General features: G+C 42.8%; 1 protein-coding gene across 1 annotated transcript in view; it reads right to left on the bottom strand.

The window, feature by feature from the left end:
* LOC142504031 (uncharacterized) overlaps nucleotides 1-26,222 on the bottom strand; it is a 211,279-nt gene extending 185,057 nt beyond the window's left edge. Inside the window, exons 1-3 of the mRNA XM_075617140.1 lie at nucleotides 25,901-26,222; nucleotides 20,518-20,663; nucleotides 4,285-4,369 (exon numbers count right to left, since the gene is read on the bottom strand). Of these exons, the coding sequence (XP_075473255.1) occupies nucleotides 4,285-4,369; nucleotides 20,518-20,663; nucleotides 25,901-26,222 (553 nt within the window). The remainder of the gene's footprint in view (nucleotides 1-4,284; nucleotides 4,370-20,517; nucleotides 20,664-25,900) is intronic.
* Nucleotides 26,223-27,305: the final 1,083 nt, after the last annotated feature.

Genomic DNA, 27,305 nt, shown 5'->3' with positions numbered 1-27,305 from the left:
CTGATATACAATATCCAGAACCCTTACAGTATGCCTACCTGAACACAACACAATCACTGATATACATTATCCAGAACCCTTACAGTATGCCTACCTGAGCACAGCACAATCACTGATATACAATATCCAGAACCCTTACAGTATGCCTACCTGAACACAACACAATCACTGATATACATTATCCAGAACCCTTACAGTATGCCTACCTGAACACAACACAATCACTGATATACATTATCCAGAACCCTTACAGTATGCCCACCTGAACACAACACAATCACTGATATACAATATCCAGAACCCTTACAGTATGCCTTCTTGAACACAACACAATCACTAATAAAACAATACAGACCGGTGCCGATTAGTCCAAAGCTGGAATCAAATGTCCAACAATGATAGAGTCTCAAATTAGCAGAATGCTGTAGAAGTGTCCTTCCTGCTTAACTTCAATAGGGCGACTCCGTCAACATAATGCAGAGAGGGAAAATAAACAAAAGGAACATATCATAGTGTAATATGTAAATACCAAACAAGCAGGACCAACAAGACAAGACAAACACTACATATAACAAGCAAGGCTGACTATAACTAAAAGGATAAATTTATTAATCACAATAACAATAACGTGGCAGGCGTAGGATCCAGTGGGTAAAACCGGAATCCTACTTACAGAACTGCCACAGATCACGAGCAGGGGTTTAAAGTTTATTTGTGTCCGGCTGCAGCTCCGTTCAAACTTCTGGCATCCAGGGCTCTCCTCCGCTCCGTAACCGGAAGTGCGTCACACCAAACGACTCGCTGGCTCTCCTGGAACTGTCCGTCAAGCTGCCTCCGGAAGCACACTCACAGAGGGCGGGATGGCTCGCCAAATTCCCTCTCAATGAACTGAACAGCTACTGCAAGTCCACTGCCACGCTCAACATGTACTAACAAATCGGCCCAACGCGTTTCATGCGCATGCGCACTTCTTCAGGGGACATGGGATAATGGACATGAATTACTTATATACTGGCAAAGCGATTTCTATTGGATAATCTAAAACAAGTGTATAATTGGTTTAAGCTACTGTCAGTCATGCCCATATGAACAATCAGCCTCACTAAGACTTACAAAACAAACAGAGACAACAAATCTAATACACAATACAAATCATAAAAAATACATAAAAAATGCAATTAAAAATGTTAGCTGCTCAGGTGTATGATTATACATAATATAAACCACCACAATGACTAACAAATCGTAAACTAGACACAACGTAAACATCCATCTGATAATATCACATTTTACAATAAAATTACATAAATATATATATATATATATATATATATATATATATAATTAAAAAATATAAAAAATAAATATATTGATAATTTAATTAATTTAAAACAATTCTTTTAAAAAAGCTCCTAGGTCAAAATCAATGTTTAAGCCATTTGGAGAGAGGGTTTTCAGCTCATAGATCCAGTATGACTCTCGCCTACTTATCTGATTGAGCTGATCGCCCCCCCTCCAATTGGCCCGTATTGTTTCGATGGCCTGGCATTTCAACCCAACCGGATTTTTATTATGGTAGGTTAAAAAATGGTGTGAAACACTATGTGTAATGAGACCTCTCTTTATATTATATATATGCTCATACACTCTCCTCTGATAGCCCCTTCCTGTATGGCCCACATACTGAAGGCCGCAGGGGCACTGGAGTAGATAGATCACAAATGAAATATGACAATTAATATGAGACTTGATGGTATATATTTTAGAAGTTACATTGGATCTAAATGTTTTGGTGTTATCACTATATGCAGTGTTCGACAAACCTATACATTTGCTCGCCCCGGGCGAGTGGATTTAACCCCCGGGCGAGTAAATATTGGCCCAAGCAGCATACGTTTGGTACTAGGTGGCGAGTAGATTTTTTTGTGTGGCGAGTAGATTTTTTGGTGATTTGTCAACCACTGACTATATGAACATGCAGTGCACCTGGTACATTTAAAGAAACCCTTAATTGCATTTGTTGACACAGACTCACCATGGTCCAAAGGACAACTAGGTGCCAACCGTGATTTTAAATTAGATGCTTTAGTAAAAATGATTTTGGGTTTTGCTGGAAGACATTGTGCTAACGTGTTATCACACATTAGAATGGGCCAATGTTTGTTTATGATGTGCCGAATTTTTGGGGCCATTTCGTTATACTGTGTTACAAAAGCCAAACTACCGTTAAATTCATTACCCCTTACTGGTTTTTTATATTCTAAGAGACTACTTCTATCTATCAGATCTAACTACTGAGAAGCATCTGATAGTAGTTTCTCTGAGTACTTTCTAGCCTTAAATTTATTTTTTAGCTCATTTGCCTGTATGGCATACTCCTCCGGATTGGAGCAGTTGTGCTTCAGGCGTGTAAGTTGTCCCTTTGGAATGTTTCATATCCAACTTGGATCATGTTGACTGTCTGCTCGTAAATAATTATTTGCCTGTACAGATTTAAAATAGGTCTTCGTCTGAATTATATTATTTACAGCTGAGATCGTAAGGTCCAGGAATTCTATGTGATCTTTATTTTGGTTGAACGTAAATGAAAGATCCCTATCATTATTATTTAAGTAGACAAAAAATAATTCTAACTGTTCTACACTGCCAGACCATACAAAAATCACGTCATCTATGAAACGGCGCCAGAGCACCAGGTATGCCCCAAGAGGACAGTTGTTCCAAATAAAATCCTCTTCCCAACTGTCCATAAAGATGTTAGCATAACTTGGGGCAAACCTAGTGCCAATCGCCGTTCCACACACCTGTAAATAAAATTGTGAATTAAACTGAAAATAATTATGTGTTAAAATAAAACGTATGCTGTCTAACAAAAATGATTTACGTACTGTTGAAATGGCAGTATCTGATTCCAACATGCGTGATACTGCATGGCAACCCTTAAGATGGTTGATTGTAGTGTATAAAGATGTTACATCTGCAGTCACCCATGTGTACTCAGACTGCCATTCCAAATCCCTCAACAGCTGCAGGACATGCGTAGTATCACGTAAATAAGATGTAGCCCGACACACCAGAGGTTGTAAATGGTGGTCAATGAACTGAGATAAATTGGACGTGAGTGATGATATGCCCGAAATAATCGGTCGGCCTGGGGGAAAATTAATATCTTTGTGTATTTTAGGGATAAAATAAAAAATTGGTGTTTGTGAAAAAGGTGATTGTAAAAACTCTGACTCATCCACTGTAATTGCGCCATCCTCGATGCCCTTACTTAGCAGCATTTTATATTCTGTTTCGTATCGGCTCAGAGGGTCATTTATATTATCTGTGTATTATCACATCACATCACCTTTATAGTCACTGTACACATTTTTAGCGCTATATACACCCATTTTTTTCTTGTCTTTGTACAACACAATCACTGATATACAATATCCAGAAACCTTACAATATGCCTACCTGAGCACAACACAATCACTGATATACAATATCCAGAACCCTTACAGTATGCTTTCCTGAGCACAACACAATCACTGATATACAATATCCAGAAACCTTACAGTATGCCTACCTGAACACAACACAATCGCTGATATACAATATCCAGAACCATTACAGTATGCCTACCTGAACACAACACAATCACTGATGTCAACAGTATTTTTTGTTGATGCATGACAATGTATTCCATACGTGAAGGTATCAGATCACCAATGTTTCTTACCAAAATTGCCAAAGAATAGGCAAGCAGACTTATATGTCTCAGTCCATGGAATCCAGAGTCCAATGCAATATTAAATGAAGCGAAGCACGAGTCCTGGGCAGCTACCAGTCTCGTACCTAATGCAAGCTTTTATACATTCTTTCTTAAGTACAGTAATTTGTGTTTTTATCATGTAGCTGAGAGATGTCTATTGAAATGGGCTTTCTTTTTGACACAATTGAAATAGCAATTACTACAGCCTGTGTGATTCAGTGCACATTACATGAATTCCATGTATATATCTTTATTTATATAGTGCCGAGAGCTGTACTTGGTGCTTTGCAAGAGAGAATACAGTACAGGGAATTATAATACAATAAGTGTAACAAATAAGATCAGATAATAGGAAAGGAAATCCCTTCCCCGCAGAGCTTACAATCTAAGTAGAGAGCTTATGAGTTCTTAGCACATTTTTGCTTAAACAAGAATCATACATGTTCACTGTATACTCATGATGCCAAAAAGACATGATTTAATTCCTTGCACCGTTTGCAAGTCTGTTGCACTGTGCTGTTTACCTGTATATTCTGCAGCCAAGTAGAGTTCAGGTTTTAGGTGAGCAGCACTCTCCAGGTGTTCTGCAATCATTTCCAGAAGTAACACCTAGAGAGACCACAGAAAACATTTGGCTAGTTATTAAAAACAAGATACAACTTGTTCTCACTCTATTTCGTCAACACATTCAGCAATGGAAGGGCCTGCAATTACTTTTACTGCAATGTGTATCAGGCCCGCAGCACTAAATGTATTACGTGCATCAGATTAGTAGAGGGCAATATGTTTCTGACATATCCGGGACTAAATCTTGACCAGGAAATGGCTGAGACGCTAAGACATTTCTAAATGGGCAATTTCAGCTCCCTAATGCATTTTTGTAATAAGACGCTACAGGGCACATATTAAATGTTAATGACTTTTTAGAGACTCTTCCAAAAAATTACTTATAAGTTTATGATGTAGGGCATTAATAATGCAATCGATCAAGTTATCGACAATTGCTGAAACTCACAGCCAAAATACTTTTGTGATGTGTGTGTGTGTGTGTGTGTTTGTGTGTGTGTGTGTGTGTGTGTGTGTAGCCATGACTGGTCCAGCTATACTTTCTGCCTCCTGTCACGTAAGTCCTAGTAGCTACAGGCAGTGTCAGGATATCCTGTGGGGTTTATCCCCCCCTAATGCTGCCTCTCTGAGTGACAGGGGTGGAGGTGAACTGGGCCTGTGTACAGCCAATCATGGTGCAGGCCTTGTGCCCTCCCCCTCTGTGCCTTAGGAAGGAAGTGTTATAAATTATAGGCAGCTGAGGTCTCCCCCTCATGGGGTAGAGACAAGCAGTCCGGGTTCCTGTATTATCCCAGAGCACATACTGTAACTGTGCGGGTTCCTGTATTATCCCAGAGCACATACTGTAACTGTGCGAGTTCCTGTATTATCCCAGAGCACATACTGTAACTGTGCGGTTCCTGTATTATCCCAGAGCACATACTGTAACTGTGCGAGTTCCTGTATTATCCCAGAGCACACACTGTAACTGTGCAGGTTCCTGTATTATCCCAGAGCGCATACTGTAACTGTGCGAGTTCCTGTATTATCCCAGAGCACATACTGTAACTGTGCGGGTTCCTGTATTATCCCAGAGCGCATACTGTAACTGTGCGGGTTCCTGTATTATCCCAGAGCACATACTGTAACTGTGCGAGTTCCTGTATTATCCCAGAGCACATACTGTAACTGTGCGGGTTCCTGTATTATCCCAGAGCGCATACTGTAACTGTGCGAGTTCCTGTATTATCCCAGAGCACATACTGTAACTGTGCGGGTTCCTGTATTATCCCAGAGCGCATACTGTAACTGTGCGGGTTCCTGTATTATCCCAGAGCACACACTGTAACTGTGCAGGTTCCTGTATTATCCCAGAGCACATACTGTAACTGTGCGGGTTCCTGTATTATCCCAGAGCACATACTGTAACTGTGCGAGTTCCTGTATTATCCCAGAGCACATAATGTAACTGTGCGAGTTCCTGTATTATCCCAGAGCACATACTGTAACTGTGCGGGTTCCTGTATTATCCCAGAGCGCATACTGTAACTGTGCGAGTTCCTGTATTATCCCAGAGCACATACTGTAACTGTGCGGGTTCCTGTATTATCCCAGAGCGCATACTGTAACTGTGCAGGTTCCTGTATTATCCCAGAGCACATACTGTAACTGTGCAGGTTCCTTTATTATCCCAGAGCACATACTGTAACTGTGCGGTTCCTGTATTATCCCAGAGCACACACTGTAACTGTGCAGGTTCCTGTATTATCCCAGAGCACATACTGTAACTGTGCAGGTTCCTGTATTATCCCAGAGCACACACTGTAACTGTGCGGGTTCCTGTATTATCCCAGAGCACACACTGTAACTGTGCGGGTTCCTGTATTATCCCAGAGCACATACTGTAACTGTGCGGGTTCCTGTATTATCCCAGAGCACACACTGTAACTGTGCAGGTTCCTTTATTATCCCAGAGCACACACTGTAACTGTGCAGGTTCCTGTATTATCCGAGAGCACACACTGTAACTGTGCAGGTTCCTGTATTATCCCAGAGCACATACTGTAACTGTGCAGGTTCCTGTATAATCCCAGAGCACACACTGTAACTGTGCAGGTTCCTGTATTATCCCAGAGCACACACTGTAACTGTGCAGGTTCCTGTATTATCCCAGAACACATACTGTAACTGTGCAGGTTCCCGTATTATCCCAGAGCACACACTGTAACTGTGCAGGTTCCTGTATTATCCCAGAGCACACACTGTAACTGTGCAGGTTCCTGTATTATCCCAGAGCACATACTGTAACTGTGCAGGTTCCTGTATTATCCCAGAGCACACACTGTAACTGTGCGGGTTCCTGTATTATCCCAGAGCACACACTGTAACTGTGCGGGTTCCTGTATTATCCCAGAGCACACACTGTAACTGTGCAGGTTCCTTTATTATCCCAGAGCACATACTGTAACTGTGCAGGTTCCTGTATTATCCCAGAGCACACACTGTAACTGTGCAGGTTCCTGTATTATCCCAGAACACATACTGTAACTGTGCGGGTTCCTGTATTATCCCAGAGCACACACTGTAACTGTGCAGGTTCCTGTATTATCCCAGAGCACATACTGTAACTGTGCAGGTTCCTGTATTATCCGAGAGCACACACTGTAACTGTGCAGGTTCCTGTATTATCCCAGAACACATACTGTAACTGTGCGGGTTCCTGTATTATCCCAGAGCACACACTGTAACTGTGCCAGTTCCTGTATTATCCCAGAGCACACACTGTAACTGTGCAGGTTCCTGTATTATCCCAGAGCACATACTGTAACTGTGCAGGTTCCTGTTTTATCCCAGAGAACATACTGTAACTGTGCAGGTTCCTGTATTATCCCAGAGCACATACTGTAACTGTGCAGGATCCTGTATTATCCCAGAGCACATACTGTAACTGTGCAGGTTCCTGTATTATCCCAGAGCGCGTACTGTAACTGTGCGGGTTCCTGTATTATCCCAGAGCACATACTGTAACTGTGCAGGTTCCTGTATTATCCCAGAGCACATACTGTAACTGTGCGGGTTCCTGTATTATCCCAGAGCACACACTGTAACTGTGCAGGTTCCTGTATTATCCCAGAGCGCATACTGTAACTGTGCGGGTTCCTGTATTATCCCAGAGCACATACTGTAACTGTGCAGGTTCCTGTATTATCCCAGAGCACATACTGTAACTTTGCAGGTTCCTGTATTATCCCAGAGCACATACTGTAACTGTGCAGGTTCCTGTATTATCCCAGAGCACACACTGTAACTGTGCAGGTTCCTGTATTATCCCAGAGCACATACTGTAACTGTGCAGGTTCCTGTATTATCCCAGAGCACATACTGTAACTGTGCAGGTTCCTGTATTATCCCAGAGCACATACTGTAACTGTGCAGGTTCCTGTATTATCCCAGAGCACACACTGTAACTGTGCAGTTTCCTGTATTATCCCAGAGCACATACTGTAACTGTGCGGGTTCCTGTATTATCCGAGAGCACACACTGTAACTGTGCGGGTTCCTGTATTATCCGAGAGCACATACTGTAACTGTGCAGGTTCCTGTATTATCCCAGAGCACATACTGTAACTGTGCAGGTTCCTGTATTATCCCAGAGCACATACTGTAACTGTGCGGGTTCCTGTATTATCCGAGAGCACATACTGTAACTGTGCAGGTTCCTGTATTATCCCAGAGCACATACTGTAACTGTGCGGGTTCCTGTATTATCCCAGAGCACATACTGTAACTGTGCGGGTTCCTGTATTATCCCAGAGCACATACTGTAACTGTGCAGGTTCCTGTATTATCCCAGAGCACATACTGTAACTGTGCAGGTTCCTGTATTATCCCAGAGCACATACTGTAACTGTGCGGGTTCCTGTATTATCCCAGAGCACATACTGTAAATGTGCAGGTTCCTGTATTATCCCAGAGCACATACTGTAACTGTGCAGGTTCCTGTATTATCCCAGAGCACACACTGTAACTGTGCAGGTTCCTGTATTATCCCAGAGCACATACTGTAACTGTGCAGGTTCCTGTATTATCCCAGAGCACATACTGTAACTGTGCGAGTTCCTGTATTATCCCAGAGCACATACTGTAACTGTGCGGGTTCCTGTATTATCCCAGAGCACATACTGTAACTGTGCAGGTTCCTGTATTATCCCAGAGCACATACTGTAACTGTGCAGGTTCCTGTATTATCCCAGAGCACACACTGTAACTGTGCAGGTTCCTGTATTATCCCAGAGCACATACTGTAACTGTGCAGGTTCCTGTATTATCCCAGAGCACATACTGTAACTGTGCGGGTTCCTGTATTATCCCAGAGCGCACACTGTAACTGTGCGGGTTCCTGTATTATCCCAGAGCGCATACTGTAACTGTGCAGGTTCCTGTATTATCCCAGAGCACATACTGTAACTGTGCAGGTTCCTGTATTATCCCAGAGCACACACTGTAACTGTGCAGGTTCCTGTATTATCCCAGAGCACATACTGTAACTGTGCAGGTTCCTGTATTATCCCAGAGCACATACTGTATCTGTGCGAGTTCCTGTATTATCCCAGAGCACATACTGTAACTGTACAGGTTCCTGTATTATCCCAGAGCACACACTGTAACTGTGCAGGTTCCTGTATTATCCCAGAGCACATACTGTAACTGTGCAGGTTCCTGTATTATCCCAGAGCACATACTGTAACTGTGCGGGTTCCTGTATTATCCCAGAGCACACACTGTAACTGTGCAGGTTCCTGTATTATCCCAGAGCACATACTGTAACTGTGCAGGTTCCTGTATTATCCCAGAGCACATACTGTAACTGTGCGGGTTCCTGTATTATCCCAGAGCGCATACTGTAACTGTGCAGGTTCCTGTATTATCCCAGAGCACATACTGTAACTGTGCAGGTTCCTGTATTATCCCAGAGCACATACTGTAACTGTGCGGGTTCCTGTATTATCCCAGAGCACATACTGTAACTGTGCAGGTTCCTGTATTATCCGAGAGCACATACTGTAACTATGCAGGTTCCTGTATTATCCCAGAGCCCATACTGTAACTGTGCAGGTTCCTGTATTATCCGAGAGCACATACTGTAACTGTGCAGGTTCCTGTATTATCCCAGAGCACATACTGTAACTGTGCAGGTTCCTGTATTATCCCAGAGCGCATACTGTAACTGTGCAGGTTCCTGTATTATCCCAGAGCACATACTGTAACTGTGCAGGTTCCTGTATTATCCCAGAGCACATACTGTAACTGTGCAGGTTCCTGTATTATCCCAGAGCACATACTGTAACTGTGCAGGTTCCTGTATTATCCGAGAGCACATACTGTAACTGTGCAGGTTCCTGTATTATCCCAGAGCCCATACTGTAACTGTGCAGGTTCCTGTATTATCCGAGAGCACACACTGTAACTGTGCAGGTTCCTGTATTATCCGAGAGCACATACTGTAACTGTGCAGGTTCCTGTATTATCCCAGAGCACATACTGTAACTGTGCAGGTTCCTGTATTATCCCAGAGCCCATACTGTAACTGTGCAGGTTCCTGTATTATCCCAGAGCACATACTGTAACTGTGCGGGTTCCAATATCATGCAGGGGTCTGGGACATTTAGTCATGGCCGTTTCACCACAACTCACCGTGTCGCTAGAACCTTCCGCCACCGGCCACTTTGCCGCTACGGGTAAGGGACTAAACATCCTACCCTATGCCCTTACCTTAAAACCCCTTAAATTAACTCTCTACCCTAAACAGTAATACAATTTACTTTAGAAGTGTCCGTCGGTGTTTCGGCTGTGGCGGTGTTTCCAGCGGTTTATCGGTTGCGGCGGTGTTTCTAGCGGTGTATCAGCGGCGGTGTTTCCAGCGGTGTATAGGCTCAGTGGGGTTTCCAGCAGTGTATCGTTGCAGCGGTGTTTCCAGCGGTGTAACGGTGGCGGCGTTTCCAGTGGTGTATCGGCGGCGGTGGTGTTTCCCGCGGTGCATCGGCTGCGGCAGGGTTTCCAGAAGCGGAAAGTCTGTCTGCAGCGGCTAACTGCCCCTTTCTGCTCCTGCAGCGCTGCCTCACTGATACATCTTTAGTTTATCTGGAAATTTTACTGTTTGAATTTTTTCAATTTACTTTATAACTGTATGTAACCCTGTTGCCCCCCCCCCCTTTTCAATCTCACATAGGGTCTAACTTGGGGAAAGCTGCTCTGTTACTCATGGTAGTGTGGTGCTCCCGCATGGTGTTATAGGGGAATGACAGGACAGGCTTCTGGGGTCTTGCCTGAATCGTACTCACAGGTGCAGCGCCTCCATCTCTTGCAGCCCCCAGATGTATGGGGAGAAATCTCTGCAGGAGAACTACCTCTTCTCCTCCCTGATAGATTTCAGTCTCAGGCCAGGGGAACATAGAAACAGTTCATCTTTATTCAGTCTCTCTCTCTGAATCACAGCAGTGGACAGCTTACACTGAATACCTTCTTATTCACCTTTAGGATGTCCCTGGACCTTCACTCCCGGCCACCAGCCACCAGGAGCAGTCCTTACTCTTCCCTTACCCCCTTGTGGGGTAAGGGGAATAGTCTTCCACCTATCCCTGTAGGGAAGGCCACAGTAAGCAGAGCCCTGCACTACCGAGTTGCAGAGACCACATCTCTATCACGGTAGAGGCACAACTAACTAAATTCATATGTACAGCTCCTTAAGTCAGTTCCAGTAAGAACCAGCCCCCTGTCCTTGATTGGACAGCAGGCCTGATTGCACTACCTTCTCTGACTCACTGAGCTGCAAGGTGTGGGGAAAACCCATGATTACTCCTGGTAAACCTGCCCTTACCAGGGATTGCTGCCAGGAGGAGGACATAATAATAGCCCAAAACCTATCAGGGCTACATGTATGTCACAATAAATTGATTAAAACAGATTGTACCCACTTTCTGCGTCTCTCTCCGATTTCTCTCAGATCCCTGCTAATGTTTTGGCTAATTTCCTAGGTGGCGGTGTGGAAGACAAGCTCAGACCTCTGTTTCTCTGTTGCCTAAGGCAAGGCTAACCTGTGATTTGCCTCTTAGATATCAGATTCCACTGGTTTCGCTAATCCTCTTTGTATACCTTTTAAATACTATCTTCTATGAACCTCTAACTTCTTCTAATGATATGAGAAACCCATAAGGCTTTTCTGTAATCCCAGCACTGCACAGTGTTTAGCATGCGGGATATATATATACCACTTCTCTACCCGTTACTTACATACAGTAGGTAAAGTATATTTGAGGAGGAAACTGAACGGATTCATCATGAGCAGTTTACCATATACGCACATTTTATAAGAAATCGGCAAGGAAACAGTTGACACAATGACGGCTTTATTTCAGCCAATATCTTTCAGCTCGGAAGATACTACATATTCAGTTATTCCTATTATTATGACCCCTGAAGAAGCTCATTTTGAGCGAGACACGAGTCGGTTGTGGTGCCTACGTGGAGTCAGAAGTGTGTCAGACTATAGCTGCCGGTGGAACAGGCACGTGGATTCGTTTATTTAGTCATGGATAGCCATTTTCTTATGGGTCGTTCAAGTGCATGAACTATAAAGTGTAGAGAGGGGCGAATGCGCCCAAATCTAATTCCCGAATTTTCTCGCATTTTCCCCCAAAATCCATTTCACCGTGTAAAATCCGCTGACAGATTTGGTCGGTTTGAATCCGCGTGGATTCAGCAAAATCCGCCGTTGAATACAATCTGTTAATGGATTTGTAGAATCCAATCCGTGGATTCAGCGATCCGTTGGCAAATTCTTAAGAATCCACGGATTGTGTTGGTAATAATAATAAAATAATAATAATAATAATAAAAAAGTAGCCGAGCCGCCCCAAAAATTCACCCATCTCTAATAAAGTGTCTTCCAGCTCAGTATGAGAACGCGGCACGAGAAGTTGTAGGGAGCAATACTTAATATTGTAGGGAGGATTTACTTAATATACATGTGTTAAAGGTATTTCTCAATATCAATTTTTCTTGCCACCAATATCTTGTACTTTTGTAATGTATTTTAATCCCGCAGCTCCCACTGGCATTAACTTTCCCTGCCGTGTCTGAATTTTTATTTATTTATTAGAGTTGACAAGTACACCAGTGAATATTGCATGTGTAAGGCAATGATTTGGAAACCATCTGTTTCACACTTAGCCCTCAAAGAGTGCAGTGTGGTGTTATACTGTATAACACAATGCAAACAAGGAACACACTCTGTGCATTTAGGGAACATTGCAGGATATTCATCAACGTTTTACTCCAGTAAGAAGATGATGGAGGGTACTGCACTTCTTTCCCTACAGCATCGCAAATTCCAGATCTAGTGTGGAGAGGATGTTTATAACCATAAATTAAACCTGGTCTAGCCATTTGAAATTGGGCTTCCTGACTTATCTTCTCCAGGGATACAAAATAACTTTGCTAACAGTACCATACAGAATGCATGCTTAGTGTTGCTATAACTGGTTGCGTGGGGTTGCATGAGGACTGGGTGGGGGTTTTTAATGCTTACTCCTCAGTGGCTGCCAGTGAGAGGAATCTGACATTTTGGAAATGGAAACTGGTAGCCACATTATCGCTGGGGATCTGGGGGAGAGACGAGAGGAGGAGGGAGGAAGAGGAAGAAAAATGATGCTCCCTGAAGGATACATTTACAGCAAATCTTAAATTCAAGTTGAAATATAAGATCCAAATCAGAAACAGGAAAGTAAAATGTACATGCTCTGTACAGGCCAGAACACATATGTGAAAGCTGCTTCCCCCACCATGTGGGAGATTCTGCCATTACTGGTTGTGTGGTGAGGAGAGACGCTGAGTGGTGGGAAACTTTAATTGGTCAAAGCCTCCCTTCTCCCAACAATGCTCTTCTCCTCTCCCAACACACACACACAAGGGGACAATCAAACGTGGGTTACACAATATTAGCATCATTCCATTTGTGGTCAACTCATTCTTGATACAAGAATAGGGCAGTTAACGTGTGCCTTAGGTAGTCCATCATGACCGGGCTGTCATTTTCATAGATCTGGGGCAGCAGGCGGGGTTCCCCTCTATTATGGCGGTGCCACGCTACCACTTTCTTCACACCCACCCTTAATGTTGCATAAAAGATCTCTGTGAATGACGTGTGTAGAAATCTTTTTGCATTTTCCATGTGCCCAGTTCTTGCTGTATACCGTATTTTGTAGCTCCTGCTGCTTGCACACATATTTGAGTTCCTTCCAATGTTTATATTCCTAAATGTATAGCTTATGTCTTGATGCACTTCTGTAGACGTTTTGGTAAAAATATGCAAATGTTAAAGCTTTCTTTTTTATTTTCCACATAACAATGATTTGATCTATGTAGGTGAACCCAGTGACACCATTTTTCCCATTTTACCTTTATTTCTGATAAGTTAATAACATTGCTGTATATACAGTATTGTTATAGTCATACAGCATTCACGGGCTGAAATGTAACACAAAGAAAGCTTTACTTTGACGCATTGCAGCATTTTGCTTCTCCCCATTGCTCCAAAAGATGTTAATCCGATTTCTTACATCTTGCACACAACCTTAGACCTGGATTTTCTCTTGTGCAAATGAAAGGGGAAAATTGAGCAACAGATGTACATCCCATTATAATACAGCCCGTGGAGCACATACTGCACACTTGTGTTAAGTAATCAATGATTCACAATCCCCATGTACTGTATCATAACTGCATTGTTTACCTTCTGTCAACATGAATTTATTACACATTATTTCAATGCCGACGTTAAAGGACCAATCCAAGCTCTTTTTTTAAAACTTTTGTTTATTCTTTTACCGAGGATTGACGCAGGGGGTCTCCAGAGCTGAACCCCGTTTATTTCAGCTTCAGGGACCCCCTGCATTCAGAGATACTCGCCTCCGTAGGAGGTTCCGGTCGCCACTCCGGCCGAGCCACCTGGGCTTTAAAGTTTAAAGCTCCCCCGATACGTGGGCCAATAGGCAGCTGAACCTAATGACATCACAGCTTCCTATTGGCCCGCAGGGCGCGGAAGCTTTGAACAGTAATCCCTGGTAGCTGAGCGGCCACCGGCGCCGACTATGGAGATAACTATCTCCGGAATCAGGGGGTCCACAGAGATGGAATGAATGGGGCTCCCCTCCGGAGACCCCCTGCTCCTATCCTGGTGAAAACATTTTTTTTAAAGAAGTTTAAAAAAAAGAAAAGCGCTTGGATTGCCGCTTCAAGAACAAAGTCATCATGTTACTTGTAAAATTCAACTGTATACTTCCATTTCCCCAGTTTCCACCACATTTTCCTTCGCGCTCCGGGGGCTGTTTGGATTAACTCTCTTTTACTCCATTCTTGTACTTTTCTTTATATACAGGCATACCCCGCTTTAAGTACACTCACTTTAAGTACACTCGCGATTAAGTACATATCGCCCAATAGGCAAACGGCAGCTCACGCATGCGCCTGTCAGCACGTCCTGAACAGTAATACCGTCTCCCTACCTGTACCGAAGCTGTGCGCAAGCGGGGAGACTATAGAGCCTGTTACACATGCGTTATTTACATCAGTTATGCACGTATATGACGATTGCAGTACAGTACATGCATCGATAAGTGGGAAAAAGGTAGTGCTTCACTTTAAGTACATTTTCCGCTTTACATACATGCTCCGGTCCCATTGCGTACGTTAAAGCGGGGTATGCCTGTAGTGTTGTGTAATTAGATGTAGTTGCTCATACGATAGATCGATACATTGTAATGCAATATACTGCAATGCGCTCAGCTGGTGCAGAATGCTGCGGCCAGATTAGTAACTAACCAGACCCGTTCTTGCCACATGACGCCTGTTCTCCGATCTCTGCACTGGCTGCCTGTAAAATGGCGAATTTATTTCAAGACTGGCCTGCAGACACACAAAGCCCGACATGCCCAGGGTCCCAGCTATGTGAGAGGGCTTCTAGTTCCCTACACTCCCACTCACTCACTCCCATCTGCAGGTGAAGGACTCCTAACAGTTCCCAGAATCTCCGTGACTTCCTCTGGCGCCCGAGCTTTCCGCCGCGCTGCTCCCACTCTCTGGAACAGTCTGCGAGGCCCCCCTCTGGGAATCTATAAGAACAGGCTCAGACCTACCTGGTTACCCAGGCGTTTAATTACTGAACCCCACCTGTCCGGCATTTAATAGCTACAGCACCGTCCCATCCTGTATTGTATATTTCCTTGTGTTTGGTCTCGTTTATAACCTTATACTGTATGTTTTCTTCTTTTTCTCTTTTGTAACTGTGAAGCGCTGAGTCCCATTGGTAGAAAATCGTTATATAAAAAAACGTTATTATTATTAAACCATTCCAAAAGAGACTGGCCGTTCTCTGTTATTTACACAGCCTAAACGGTATCAGTTTATATTACTTATGAAGCAAATGAACATTAACCCAGAAAGTTGCATACATCTACAAACTTGAGATAGATGGAAATTCACATTTGAAAAAAATGATCCCCTAAACCAAAGGTTTAAAAATTGGGACTTTCATTTAATGATAGGAAAAATTGTAGTCACACATATGTGTAAACTATCCTTACCCAGCTCTAAAGGAGGCAACATCAGATCGACTATATAAATGGCAGTGCTCAGTCTCTCAGGCAGGGTGCTGCGTGGGTGCTGGGTGGGTGCTGGGTGGAAGTGGGTTCTGGGTGGGTGCAGGCTGGGTGTGGGTGCTGGGTGAGTGAAGGCTGGGTGTGGGTGCTGGGTGGGTGCCGGCTGGGCATGGGTGCTGGAATATAACAAGTCTGGGCGCCAGGAACTTTTCCAACTTGTGTTTTATTGGACAGCATCAACAATGCTTCATAGACATGGACATACTGGTTATTTGACAGAAACTCGTAGCAAATAATATCTTTCTGGACTTCACCCTTTGGTAGCTCTCACTCCTACGCTGGGAAGGTACTTATACTTGTTACCATAGCAAGGGATACATTGTAAGTATCTTGCACGTTCCTAACTGAAAATGACATACGGCAACAAGACACATCTTAATACACTTCGCTATACACATAAACCTTCTTACAGGACTCACAGTGATTGCCCCAATCATAACTCTGAAGAACCTGCTTCTAAAACATCAGGTGAAGCTATATATACCCTCTATAATCTCTATAGTGATATCACAGGTCACAAGATGTACAAGGCAGGGGCAATCCCTTCTGCATAGTCATCCTACATTACATGATGGGGAGGGGAGTAACCTGCATGACCCCACACAGTTACCCCATAAAGGGCGTTAACCCCATAACTGAAATAGCAGTCCCCAAAGAGGAGACAACATAGGGATGCCATAATTCATGGGCAGAAGACTATTATTTAAAAATAATAATAATAATGGTAATGTGTATATACAGTGCAACTGTAACTTTGGGGTGCAAAATGCTGACTGCAAGGACATTTTATTGACACACAAATCTTCATAAAGTGTCAATAGAAATAATATTGATAATAATTGAGACAGTAATACATTAGTACAATGTTCTGGGTCACACAATATGGATTTTTAAACTTAAACTGCAATAGTGCCAGTCGTGGCACTAGCACACAGAAACTCGCATTTACTTTAATGAGAGTTTCTGTGTGATAGTGTCCCAATGGACTCTCTCTCAGTAAAATTAATACTCCTTCCTCCTTCCCCCCTCCCCCCCTGTTCCCCATCCCCAATGTGTACTTTACTAGGGTGAAGGGGAAAGCAAACCTTGAAGTATACAATTTAGTTGTTCCAAGTGGAGCGCTCCAGTTTACAAACGTTATACACTTTAGCATTTATTTACCATTTGGACACCAAACGTGTAGTGTATGGGATACAATATATACTGTGTCATGATAATATCATGAGATATTATATATTTGAATCAATCTGGTGTTTCAGGGGTTAATGGGGTTACCGTTTGTCTTAAAATATAATATATTGGGTTTATGACAGGCCAAGATCCTTCCTGAGGCTGTGCTGAACTGCAGAGGGTTTAATTGGGGGGGGGGGGGGGGGGTGAGGGAGGGGGGCAGCACTAAATGTCATTTAGAGGGCCATAAACGATAGCCAGATACAAGTTTGTCAGCCTCAAAGGAAACTAACATTCCTGAGATATCCCTTGTGCATCAAAGACAGGGGTAACACACAGGTCATGCTTTAGTTGGAGGACTTTATTACAAATGAGAATATCATGTGACGTCATCTACTTTGCATAATAGGAGGAAATATCTGTCACCATTGCGATTATACAAATCAAACCGTACCACACACTACATGGGTAAGAGGTGCCAAGGATAGATATCCATATGTCACTCAAATTTAGGAACAAGATGGCCATAGTTAGTCTTGTTATGTCTGTCATAATCGGCTGAATCTATTGATATGACTCACGTGTCTAAGTATTAGAGAAAGGAAGTTATGAGTGCGTTTATATACTGTATTGAGGCAAAAAATTTAACGTCTTTTTTAGGAGTTTATTTTCTCTGTCGTAAAGTCGTCAACCTAGCAGCTGATTTACAACAGGGGTGGGCATTTGTTGTTTCAAGGCCCCGGTAACTCTGCTGCAACGCGCGCCCGCGAGATTGGCGGCGCGTGCAGCCGATTCCCTGGTCTGCAGCTCACTGCAGGAAGAGAGACCGGGGGGCGTGGTGGGGGAGTGACGGGGGCGTGGCCATGACGTCACCCGGCAGGTTCACCCTCATTGGCTGAACCGCCGGGGGGCGTGCCGTATCGCTCGTCGCGAGTCCTGCTCTCAATTCTATTGAGAGCAGGAGCAACTCTCGCCCCAGCGCTGTGGCCCCCATCGCAGCGGGCCCGGCGCCATTGAGGGGAGAGCTCTCGTCCGTGCAGCGTCCGCCACAGCGGACGCTGTAGTAGGCAGCGGGGTCAAGGCCTAAGCAAGGTATTATGAAAATCAGAATTCAACAGACGTGTGTTTGGGATCATATACTGTACATGAATTTTCATATTTCTATACCAGTGACCTCTCTGGGGGAAAACCTATGACATATGGTAACGTACTGTAATGGGATTTCTGTTTTATGTTTTATCCTTTTATTTTAAGAAACTATTCTGCATTTATTGTAACTGTATGTTCTTGTAATCCTTTTTCTTTAATTAAAGCACTGTAGTTTTAGATATATTAAAATATTTAATGTGATGCTTTGGGTCTCTGAATGAACTGTCGCACGCTCTGGTGAGAGTATTTACATTTTCAGAAACATTTTGCTACAACAGATTTTTGTGTGTTAAGTGCATAGTTTTTTCTATAATAAACAGGGAACTTAGACCCTGGCAGATATATTAACTATATAGTTTAGATACTTTTCGGTTTGTGGAAGCGTATACCTATTATTGCAATTGAGTAAGGGGTTAATATGAACTCATTGAAAGTACTTTGCGCAGGAGAAAGGTGAGTTGACTAGAGTAGCCTTATGTATTAACCCTGGTTGCATATCTAAGTCACGTGCTCACTTGTGTGCTGTTTGTGATAGATGGTATATGGGGACGGAGGGAGGGAAGATATTGTTCATTTGAGGGACCCTTGCCAAGGTGAAAAGTGTATTCCCTCCTGTCCCGTACGCAAGTCACGTGCTCACTGCTTTACCGCTGGGACCCTGCAAAAGCTTCCTCCAATTCGCACATTCTTGGAACAAGGAGCCTTATTATTTATTTACATTATTTACATCAATCTTGCAATATAATTAAAGTTTACAGTGGCGGCCGCCTTTAACCTTGTGCGGCCATAGCGGCGCAACTCTGAAAACCGCGGGCAGATGCAGTATTTGATGCGGTATATTCCGGTATTTTTAGCCGTGGCCGCCTTTATCCTAGTGCATTGTATTAGCGCTGTCTCGGCATGAATGCGGCATGAACGCGGTGAAGTGCGTGGCATTCGGAAAAAATACCCAAACAAAATCGGAGATGTTGGAGAATAAAAGGGGCCGTGACAGTAGATTACTGAATAATTTACGTAATACCTCTTGCTGTCTTTTTACATCAGCAAGGAGACAGAATACACCTTCGCAGAAGTCATTAGTGTTCTATATATATTCCAGATATTACATTTTTAGGAAAATGTTTGACCTAAAACGAAAAGTTTGATTTTCTCCTTATCTCTGCCTGGGTCATAAAGCGCCCATGTTGAGTTAATGTAATAAAGTAGATCAAACCTCCATGTGCTTTGCAATTTATGGGACTAATTTTGCCAGCTTCTAATTTCAGGAAAAGTAGAACAATTCTGCAATTAACCTCTGTCCAATTCAGGATACATTCGACGGGCACAGGGTGCTGCACAAGTAGTAGTGACAAATGGGTTTCATTAAACCATTTGCCAGGGTGAAAATGCAGAAGGAATTTATGTTTGTTTTATAGGGTAAATATGGTCTTGTTTAAATTGCAATTAATACCAGATCAAGAGATAATCCACAGCACGTCAGAAGAAAAGGTAACTTCCATTTGAAGGGGTACAGATTTGGGGATAGGTACTGAGGGAGAGTGGGAAGGAGCCCAAACACAGCATAAGAGTCAAATCCTAAGGAACGTAAGGTGAGACAAAGATATGATCTTGTGAAGCATAAGGTTGGAGGCTGAAGGAAAATGTGTAAACTTCTTCACTGAACGACAAGTGGATTCACTGCGCAGCTTCCCAGCACCGCGTTGAGGCTAAGAAAAAATAGACATTCAGAACTGACAGACACGAAGGTATCCTAAATAAGAAGAAAATCAGGAATTAAATAACGCCTGAGATTTCACCGCAGGGAAATGGGCAACCTAATAAGACCAACTGGCCCCATATTTTAATAGGCGAATCCAAGTTAATGCCATTTACCGATTTCCTATTGCCAAAATCATTCAAATTCAATCAGCAGTCAAAAGTTCAACAAGATAGCACCTGCTTGGAGATCCAATGAACACAGGTGGCATCTTGGCAGTGTTGCCACCTTAACATGATGCTATGTTTTTTATTTTTCTGACCAGTTGCTAAGCAGGAAAAAGGGCTTCTTACTATCGGAAACCAGCAGGTAACCTCTGAATTCCTCCCCGGAGGTGCAATGTAGGAAAAACCTCTTGAAACAATGAAATAAATAGTATGACAGGTACAGTATAGCAATCCCCTTGGAAATTCTTAGCAAACCTTGCAGGGCTCGGTGTACTTTCTCATGTCTCCAGGCTGTATTTCTATCTCCTTCAATAGATTTTTTCCATTGTCATGTACCAGCTTGTTACTGACACTAAACTCCACTCCTTGCAAGCACATAGCAATGAGCAGCAGAAGCCCCGCTTTAATATAAACAATGACATCAAAAGATTGCAATAAAGTAAATGCAGAGCCCCAAGGAAGACGGCGTCCATATCAAAGTTGTTGATTTTGTTCTGTCTTACTATTGTTTTGCTAAAATGTATTTATTTGAACTGTTCAGTTTCCAAAAATGTCTCCTGATTGTGCATATATAATCTCACATGCTTTATAGCCTGGGTTATGTTATTTTATAATGCACCATTGTGACAAACATTAGTTCCCATAAGTAGCTGCTCCACATGTTACACACTGCACATTCGTATGGGCGCTCCTCTGGTTGTGAAACTGTAGGTGGCACATTGCATGTGCTGCCCTGTTCTTAGCAGATCACATATTAGTCAAATGTATTAATGTAAAAAATTATTAGCAGAGCCGCATCCATAACTGAATGCTTTGTATGGACACATTTTAAAGCAGCAGCCCAAGGTGACGTGTATTTTTTTTCTGTTTTTATTTTGGCGACTTTAATATGTGCATCAATCCAATCCACACAATGCTAAGTAATTAGCTAAGTTGCAGATCAGCGAAGATTCCGCTCGGGGGTTCACTAAATGGTCGTCAGGGCAGCAGAAGAGGACCAAAGATGCCAAGTTGTGTGAGGAAGATCATGTGACCAGGCAGTCACTAGATACAATTGGTGCACTGCTAGAGAGAGGGCAGGGCTAAAAAAGGGGTGTGCCAGAACCTGTTTCGGAATAGGAAAGGGGTGTGACTTTGTAAATGGTTGCTATACAAACAAAAAAGCCTTTATATATTATAATACATAAAAAATGTAATTCAGAGTTGTTTTTAAAAAATGCTACACGTATTTTCTCATAGTACAGAACTAATTTTTTTTTTTTTTTACAAACACATGTAAGATATTGCTTGGTCTGCAGCTTTAAATTCGAGAAATAATACATGACATAGGATTTTTATACCAAAGCTAGATTTACTTCAACAAACATGGACTTCAAGATACTTTAAAATAATATAAATCTTACAACTGGCTATAATATGTTTTCACAATAACTTGAATAAATATTGCATTTGGGAAAAGGTTTGCATGGAATATGCACTCCGGAGGTTACGTCACACTGTAGTTAATAGTTTTTTCTTGTTAATTGTCAGTTTTAGGAGGACTTTATTTACTATCCTGATTGGGTATAAAGCAACGATAGATGTTTGTGTGTCTTTGTAGACCAGCCTGCTGCATTTTCCCTATACGTTGCTCCTAGTTTTATACTTAGATGGACCACCAGATTGCCACAAAGAACATCCATTTTTTTCATTTACATTTGTTTTCACTTTGCTGGTGCTGAACCCAAAATCTGATCTAAAAAGTGGCAGGAAAACCTTTACTAAATTGTTATGGGATAATGCCAACAAAATGCCAACAAAATGCCAAGCAACGTGTTGCAGTTTGGGAATTTGCTCCAGCTTTCCGACATTGTACATGATACTTGCTACTTGTGCAGCATGTTGGGTAAGCTGTAAGTGGGCACATGAAAACATGTACAAACTATGCCACGTATTGCAGGAGCTGCCAGCATGGGTGGGGGAGGCGGTGGGGGGTCAATTCATCCTCACAGTGCTGGGAGTCTACTCGTTTATAGCAGGTTCCTCCTGGATTTAAAGGGTTAATCTGTATGTGAAAAAGGAATTCAAACCCGAGGTCACAGGAACAGCTGATGGAAAATGTGAGCCACAGAAGACAATAGGCTACAAGCATTTTTTGTTGCAAGGAAGATATAGCCCGAGGTTAATAAGAGAGACTGCAGCAGGCACAAGATTGAACCTGATAACATGATATGTGACCCTCAGTACTGTTTAAACTACTGATCGACACCCCGTTCTCCCAAAAACAATATTGGGAGGTGCACATAGTATATAAAGAAATACATACATTATGATAACACTATGCTAAAATTATAATACATTTAAAATGTAGCCCCGGTCCCCTCTGGCTCCCAGAGACCCCCTCCTTTGCCTCAGCGCGGTCACGGGTGCCGCCGGACCCAGCGACGGACCCGCCGGCTGTTTCCAAAGGTGAGGGCAAGAGCAGGGAGCGTTTTGAGTCTCGGGAGGCTCGGCGGCGCACCCGGCTAGCGGGAGCCGCCATGATGGTTTGCACGCGCGGGCACAGTAATCGTGCATAAGCAGTGAAGTGCGGGAGTTGCGGCGGCCATTCCACAGGCCTAGGGAGGAAAGCCCCAGGTGACCCAGAACAGCCAATAGGGCTCAAGGATTCTCGGCAGTAGCTTTAAGATACATTTGGCAGTTGGCAGTTAGCAGTTGGAGCAGGGAGCTAGTGAGTGAGGGTGCAGGGGAGCAGTAGCCCCTTGCACTAGGCCAGATAACCCCCCAAAGGCCCCAGATAACGGTTACCCTTGCCCCAGCTTGTTGGTTGCTTCAGGGACAGGCCTTAGAGAAGGAGATCTGCCCCTTTAGCTATTTGGTTAAGTAAAGATACACTCTGTGGCACGCAGCCTGATTTCTGGGTCTGGGCTCAGACCCCTCTATATATACAGACTATCTTACCAGAGACTAATATATATATATAGAATATCTTCACGGAGGCCACGCTAAGCAGCGACTGCGGCCTGCTGGCTGCAGACGGATCCCCTTCAAGGTACAGACGTTGCTGAGCCGCGGTGATATTATCCACGCCAGAATTCACCCCACGCGTAGGAGGACATCACGTCGGATCCGGCGGATCCAAACCCAGTTGAATAGCGGCACCCGTGGGCTGGAGCCCCGGGCAGGTACCTTTAGTAGTGCACTAACACTTAAAGGGATAGCGCTATCTCCAACACATTGAGTGGGTGTGGACATAAAGGGACATCAGGGGATTGGTGCCCAGCACCCAAGTACTTTGGAGGAGGGAATATTTATGGTGATGTGTGCACCCAGTGCAATGCTATGTGTATGACTATATGCATTATTCTGTGTGGTACAGGTACCGAAGTTATTAGTATTAGCAATAGTAAACAGTTATTAGCATACACTGTGTGCGTGTTTTATTATTGTGGTTCCTGTAAGAGGACCACCCCACTAAGGTGGGAGCCCTTACAGGTGGAGGCGCTGTGTTCAACGAATGATCATGTAACCCCAGGCTCCCAGTGGCGGAGGTTCAGGCCTTCTGTGAGCCTATCAGGTAACGCACCACACCCGGTAACACAATTGTATTTCCCCACATGGTCCCCATCTGCGATAGGGGGGGGCAAAAAGGTGTTACAAAAATATTAAAGGTAACCAGTAGTGGTAGAGGAGAGTGAATGTGGAGGTAGACAGTTTAAAGCAATAATTTCCTGCTGGCGATTAAATGCAGAAATTCAGTGTTGGGTTTCTTGGCCAAACCCTTGAGTAACCAATTGCAGCAGCAAACAATGAGGCTATCATCAAAATACAACAGATAAGGAATGCTGAATCTCAAAAGTCCAATACATCAATGTCTATCTAGTCATGTACCTTGCAGAAGTGGGATGATCAACACTCGTTAAAATATAATATAATTTTGTAATGACTTTGTGGCTTATTCAATTAGCGTCCAAGTTTATGATCACGTTGCAAAGAGTTTAATCCACCCACCCTCCCCCACTACCCACCCAGGAGGCCTAACCACCCTCCCCAGGCAACTACCCCCACCCTCCACCCATTCATTGGTACAGTGGGTACCTCATGCCCACATTATATGGGCATGATTTAACACTATAGCAATAAATGGTGAAGCTACCAAAAAAAACAGGCCCAAAATACAACACATTACATATAAAAATCAACACATTACAAATGTCAATAAACCAATTGATTGGCACAGTGGGTACATCATGCCCATATAATATGGGCATGATTTAACACTATGCCAGTCAATGGTCAACCTACAAAAAAATCAATCACCAACAATTTCTAATGCAATCCAAACAATCACCAAATAAACAAAAATAAACAAGTAAACACAACAAATTACAACCAATCAATTAATTAATTAAATACCAAATTAACACCAGAATGAACTATAACAACACCAAAACAAAACCATCAATAAATAAAATAAATCTCCAAATAAACGCCTCATTGAAAATCAAAACATTAAAAATAAACCACTATTAAAATGCAAACATCCAAGAAAACCCAGAAATAAACAATTAAAAACACCACCACAAATGCCATAATACAACATGAAAATGCATGGTGGACCACCTGGGGACCCCTGGACACCCGCCGGCCTATGTTATCAATCCTGTGTTAAAATAAATAAATAATGGTTTTATGTGGGGGTACAGGGGGTGGGTTATGTATTGGTGCTTATTACATATTGTAATGTTTAGTGGGGGCAGAGTGGGGTGAGTGAAAGGCCAAGTACCCCCATCACTCACCCCTTCTGCCCCCAATAAAGCTATTGTTGTCCCTTAACCCCTTCATCACCTTAGTGGTTAGCCGCTAAGGTAATGAAGTTGCCTGTAAATGCATATTTATTGCATCGGATTGATGCCAGGGGTCTCTTGTGCTGATATTAATGGGTATCAGCTCCGGAGTCTCCCGGCATCAATCCGATGCAGGAAAAATGCATTTTTTTTAAGTCCCGTCTCGCCGCTAATTGACAGCTTCTCACTACCTTCTTGCCAACTTTTCCTGGCTGACAATTTTGAGAGGAAAATGCAATTCTAGAGCGGCGATCACCCTCGATTAGCTAATCGGGACTACTAGAATTGCATGAGTTTGGCAAGTTGGCGATAAGTGTCTTTTCGCCGTGTGTTTGGAGATTTTTATTCCGGCAAAATAATTTGCTGAAAAGCTCTCTTATTGCCGACTTATCGAGGCTTACTGAATAGCAGTAGGCTTTTTTGGTGATAAGTGGCTTATCGCTGCTTACTGCATAGGCCCCTGGGTGTTACACCAGGATTCAAATTGGGTCATTTTTAGTGGTATTTTTTTTGTTATTTAGATTGGATAAGCTGTAAATATCTATAAAATGAGGTATTTGGGATGTTACATTTTTATTGTATTGTAGGGAAGGTTTTAATGGTATGTGAATCCATCACGTCTTTCACCCTACTAACTCCATGCTGCGTCCATAGATTTGGTTGGTTCTTATTGTATCCTGGCGAAAAAGAAGATTTTGAGAACAAAGGGTACATCATGGAGAAGGGAGGGGGGGGGGGGTCAAATTGTTTCTGGATTTAAGGGAATCCCACAAATTACATGAGAAGGTTAAAACCAGATTTTTATACTCTACTGTTCTTTTCCAGCCAGAGGATATGCTGGTGTTCCTCAGGGTGGCAAATCAAATCCTCCACTTCCACCCTTCTTTTCTCAGTTGGGTTATTGTGCCAACTGATTAGTTGTGCTAGGTGAGCTGCCTTGTAGTACCTCTTGAGCTCTGGGAGCACCAATCCACCCTCTGATTTGGGACGATATAGTATGGAGCTGTTAAGCCTTGGTTTTTTGTTTTGCCAAATGTAGCGAATGATTCTATTTTGCATTAGTTGTAATTCTTTGTCTGGGACTTTCACTGGTAGTGTATGAAAAATATATAGAATCTTTGGGAGGATGTTCATCTTTACTGATGTGATCCTACCGAACCAGCATATCTGGTAGACGTCCCAATTTGACAGATCTTTGTAGATTTGTTTAAAAAGAGGGGAATAATTAAATGTATACAGTGTGCTGTAATCTTTGGTGAGATGGATACCTAGGTGTGTCATTTTTTGTGCAAGTGCTCATTTTTTTTTAACACAAAACAATTAGCGCAGACTGATTTGTTCACACAGAGTCCCCTCCCCGTATTTCTAAAAGCATGAAGGGATATTCACAAAACTTGGTATTTTAATCTCCGCTTGAGGACTAGGTAGATTTGCATAATCTGCCACCTCTTCTATGTGTTCTCACTGTATTCTTGTGAGATGTTTATAACCCTAATACATTCATTTATTCACATTGCAGAACTATTTTCAGACCTAGAAAATAACTACACACTAGGCACAAGGTAAAATGACTATATTGATCCTCTGCTTTTATTTAGAATTCCGAAATCACATAGAAAGCAAGTTAGGAAAGCTGGGGAAGAATGTAAGAGTATTTGCCGTGTTTACAAAACAAAAATAGAAACAGCTGATACAAATTCCATAGAACATTCTCCCTACCTGCGGAAAGGGGTTTCTACGCAAATGGAAACATGAGAGTGTGGGATTCATTTCAGTCTTGTTATATTAATCCCTTTTAGTCTCCACCATTTGTCATTCAAACATGTTTCAGATTGCCTGGTCAAGTCTTAATGTCACGTGTTGGGCAAACTCAATCGGTGCTTTTAGTACAGAAATAAAAAAAATTCGGTTGGTAGCATAAACATTGGAAGGATGAGGCATCAGAAATCAGAACGCACAATATCAAATCACGGCCAAACAGGCGCCTGGAACAGTGCGTCCTAAAGGCGCCAGGGTTATTCCTGGTCATTTGGGAGCCCACCGCCACTACACAATCAACTAAAACTAAAGAAAAGGAGAATCTGTGTGGAGTTGAAACGAGTCTTTCAAAGTAAATAATACCCACACAACCCTAAGGAACAATAAATAATATCTACTATCTGAAGAAAACCTATTTAAACAGTTTGCCTGATTACTTGGCACTTTTGAAAGTTTTTA

This window comes from Ascaphus truei, chromosome 10, assembly GCF_040206685.1.
Source record: "Ascaphus truei isolate aAscTru1 chromosome 10, aAscTru1.hap1, whole genome shotgun sequence".
Lineage (NCBI taxonomy): Eukaryota > Metazoa > Chordata > Amphibia > Anura > Ascaphidae > Ascaphus > Ascaphus truei.
Note: the sequence above shows the minus strand (reverse complement) of the source record. Positions and strands in the feature narration are given on the sequence as shown.